The sequence below is a fragment of the Syzygium oleosum genome, unplaced genomic scaffold (assembly GCF_021117445.2).
Source record: "Syzygium oleosum isolate NSW1041296 unplaced genomic scaffold, Sole_v2.1 Sole_v2.40, whole genome shotgun sequence".
NCBI lineage: Eukaryota > Viridiplantae > Streptophyta > Magnoliopsida > Myrtales > Myrtaceae > Syzygium > Syzygium oleosum.
The window spans coordinates 1,192,145-1,196,156 of record NW_026607524.1 but is presented as its reverse complement, the minus strand read 5'-3'; the positions used below and the strand labels follow the sequence as shown (position 1 = coordinate 1,196,156).

The following is a 4,012-nucleotide window of genomic DNA, read 5'->3' as shown; positions in this document are numbered from 1 at the left end:
ACAATGTATGTACGGAGAAAATATTAGGTGAGTTGAACACTCCATGTAAGCTATACAACACACCATTCGGCTGATGACACGTGGTGGACAGGGCCTACCGGTCAGATTTTGTAGTCCCCCGTTACTCCACTTTCAGATCTTCTCTCTCCTTTGTTACTCTCTTTCTTCTTTCACTGTTTTCTTCTGTTTCTTTTTGTGTTTCGAGACCATGGACAACGCTCGCGCTTGAATTGCAGTGTCACCAGCCAACCATTGACGATCGCTCACGAGCACGCCGACGCTCATCCATGGCCGTTGTCGGCGTCGTTCGGGCATGCTATTGACCCCCTTGGGTATCCATCTTTCCCATCCACCATGGACGACGCTCGCGGCCAGCCATGGACGACGCTCATCCATGTCCATGGTCGTCGTTGGCATCGAGCAACGCCGGACGGGACGGCTCGATCTGGAAGTTTGGCTAGATCTGGAGCCATGGCTGCTTGTCACTCGCGGCCACAATGCAGAGATTATGGCCCCAAAAATAAAAGAAGAAACAAAAATGAAGCTCTGCTTCTGCATTGTGGGTCCATAATGGCGGTGGTGTGCTTCTGGTATGTGTACCAGAAGAAGAAGAAGATGGTGAAAAGTGGGTGAGACGGAGAGGATAACGGCGGGGAGATAATGTGCAGGGAGAGAAATAACGGAGAAGAGAGAGAGACAGATGGGAGAGAGTAAAGGTTTATAGCGGGACCCACCTTGCCACGTGACATTTATTGGATAGAGTGCTGTATCATTGGCATATTCAACTCACCTAATATTTTCTCGTACGAGAGGTAGCCAACATATTTTGATCACGTCACTTGATAGGGAAAATCTCACTTACAAAGAATCGCAGCTACATGGGACTGCCAAAATATGGGTCCTAGGCTAAACGTCAAAATGGCTCTGACATGCTCAAAGGCTCCGGCACCATCTTTTTCAAGAAAATCATTTGAGGGGTTTCCATGTGGCAAGTTGGAGAGACAGGAAGGATCCAAAATTTGTTCATTTCGTTGCCACCAAACAGAACATCCTCTATGGTTGTCTCATGGAATGTCATCGAATTCCATAGGAATAACGGTACAGAAAGAAGCATCCCTTCACTAGCTTACATTTTTATATTCATACTGAAGGTTCTTGTTACAAAAAGGTCTCCAACACCTTGTGCTGTATAAACGAGCATCCTCCAGAGAGATTCATCACCAGCAAAAGAAAAGTTGCTACAGAACCAAGTACAGCAAGCAAGACACCGAGATTTCTAACTTGCCCGCGTTTCGTCTGAGAAACAGGCTCCCTCTTCTTCTCCCAAAATGGCCTCGATTCTCTTCCTTGCCTTCTCGCTCTTCCTCCAAGGAGCTCTGGGCATAACCCGTGGTTCATCTTTGCCACAGTGCAACTGTGACAAGCTTTTTGATCTCTCAACTGATCCGTCTTTTTTTCCTTACGTTTTTCGTTGTCAGGTGACATTGTATGCGAGCAGTTGCCTGCAGAACTCTGTTCATTCTCGATTGCGTCTAATGGAAGGAGGTGCGTCTTGGAGAACTACGTGAGCCCGACGGATGGGAAGATGGAATACGAATGCAAGACCTCTCAGGTGGCTGTGGATATCATGCACGAGTGGATTGAGACCGATGATTGCATCCATGCATGTGGAGTGGATAGGGAGTCTGTTGGCATATCTTCAGATGCTCTACTTCAGCCTCACTTCACTGCCAAGCTCTGCTCGCCGGCATGTTACTACAACTGCCCCAACATTGTTGATCTTTACTTCAACTTGGCCCTTGCAGAAGGTAATTCCAGACCGCGAATCAACCCGTGTCATCTGCTTCGAAGCAACATTGTCCTCTCAAATCTTCACTATCATTGACTTTGCCATCGATTTTTAACAGGTGTCTATTTGTCGGATCTCTGTAAGGTGCAACTGAGCAACCCGAAGCGGGTCATGAGAGAGGTACGAAGTTCCGGCGCAGCATCCGGTCCCATGGGTGCCGCACCTATGGGGAGTCTTTCTGGTGAATACTATGAGATTGGATATGCCCCCGCTGAAGCACCCATGAATTACTAGGGGTCATACTTGCAAATGTCTGTGTTTGCGGTTGTATCTGTCAAATTGCTTCAGCTTGTGATGGGCACGCCATGTATTTGCCTACAGATATGAGAATTGCAAGGTGCTATGCTCACCTAAAACTTGTGTGGTATTGTCCTATTCTGGCAAATGAAGGAAGAACACTGTACGGTATTTGCCAAGTACAGGTTTCGCCAAAGCAGTGACATTATCATTATACGTTTAATTATTCGTAAACCAAACTAAAGTTCAGACATCAAATTTGAAAAATAATTAAGAAATTTGCAATCAAGAGATTGACCCCAAAACACACGTCTTAATCGTAGGCCTCCCATCATCCTCCTGATAATCCTCATATTTCTCTATTAACTCCTGGGTGGTTGCCACTTGCCACCCTGTAATTGCTGTGAAAACTCTCGCTCCACCGTTGGGTCTAACTCCAATTATATATAATTCGACTTCTTCAGCAAGCAAGAATTTGCTTAATCATCGAAATGCATGGAGATGCACAGTATTTGCTATTCGTGTTTTGTTTTCTGAAAATTGTGCCCAATTTGGTTTCGGAAAAAACAAAGGGTTAATACCATATAAAATCCTAAACTTTTTGTAGTGTCACTAAAAACCCTAAACTTGCCCATTATGATTATTTTATGTTATAAAAAAACCTTAAACTTATACCGGTGTGACAAATATACCCTAAATGAAAATATAACGAAGGATATATATGTCACGCATGTATAAGTTCATATTTTTTTGTAACATAAAGAAAATTGAGGGTATTTGTGTCTCAGTAGGCAAGTTTGGGGTCATTAGTAACACAAAAAAAAGTTGGGGTATTTGTGTTACAATAAACATAATTTGTGGGTTTTGGTGATATGTGCCCCAAAAAACATAAGGCCTAATTAGAAAAATTGGAGGAAAATGGAGCAAGTATTTGGGTTGCATCTATCTAAATTTCATAAACCCAGATATGGATCCATCATAAAAATTAAGTTTGCATGCTTTACTTATCAAAGTGTTATCTCATATCTCACAAATGTGACATTTCGATGGGTTATGACTACCTGTAGTTTCACTTTACATAATGATTGATTAGGCTTTTTGATCATATCGAAGCCAAATTTCATATCTTACACATGAGAATGAGAAGGCTGTAAAAGTGTTAATAGCGTCGTTTGATTATGAGATTTGTTACATTATTTTAATTTTGTTTCAAAGATAAACTTTTGCATTCCTAGCTATACCGCTATTAAAATTCTTGAAAAAATTGTGCAATTTTTCTTTAAATAATACTGCCACGTGAAATTTGAGCAATAGAAATTTGCGTGTGCTTTGGAATAAAAAGGTCAAGAGCAATTTCTCTATTAAAAATTGACAACTCTGAACATGAGTTGACCTCTCCGGAAGCAAGTTTGAAGTAGGCAACATAAAAATTTCATAAAAAGTACGCAACAGAGGTGTAAACAGCATTGGGAGTGGCAGAGGAGCCCCTTATGATAATGCTGCCACGGTCAAAGATCAGTATGGCAAGGACTTTTTTTCTGAAACAGAAAGTCATGCGGTTCATGTTCACAGACAATCATCAGAAATTGTTGGCAGCAACTTAAGCACCAGGAAAGCAAGTAAAGGAGTTGCGTTTAATCCCATTGCTAGCAACGCTTTGTATAGTCCCGAATTTCCCGATGTGGAAAATCAAGGACCGAAAGGTTACAGTTTTCCAAGGGACTTAAGATGTGTTTGGTAACCATTCTGTTCCCGAAAACAATTTCTATTCAGAAACGGTTTTTTTTTATTCTATTCTCAGAAATAATTTCTAAGCATTTGAAAGCGTTTGTTAATTGCCCGAAATTTCTATTCTTGGAATAGAAAAAGAACAGAAATCCGTTTGGTAATTGCATAAAATTTCTTTTTATTAACAATATTTTGAAT

The 4,012-nt window shown here is 41.6% G+C and overlaps 1 protein-coding gene across 1 annotated transcript; it reads left to right on the top strand.

Annotated features, from left to right (window-relative positions):
• The first annotated feature begins 1,127 nt into the window (after nt 1–1,127).
• Nucleotides 1,128–2,224, top strand: LOC115684136 (uncharacterized). Its single transcript, XM_056305985.1, has 3 exons — nt 1,128–1,380; nt 1,479–1,808; nt 1,908–2,224. The coding sequence occupies exons 1-3, from the start codon at nt 1,329–1,331 to the stop codon at nt 2,081–2,083; spliced, it is 558 nt and encodes a 185-aa protein (XP_056161960.1). The 5' UTR covers nt 1,128–1,328; the 3' UTR covers nt 2,084–2,224.
• The last annotated feature ends 1,788 nt before the right edge of the window (nt 2,225–4,012 follow it).

Bases quoted from the DNA above. Each gene is read 5' to 3' on its own strand.
- LOC115684136 (XM_056305985.1), top strand. From the start codon at position 1,329: ATGGCCTCGATTCTCTTCCTTGCCTTCTCGCTCTTCCTCCAAGGAGCT. The intron at 1,381-1,478 runs GCATAACCCGTG...TTTCGTTGTCAG, and splicing joins CTTCCTCCAAGGAGCTCTGG to GTGACATTGTATGCGAGCAG. The intron at 1,809-1,907 runs GTAATTCCAGAC...GATTTTTAACAG, and splicing joins CAACTTGGCCCTTGCAGAAG to GTGTCTATTTGTCGGATCTC.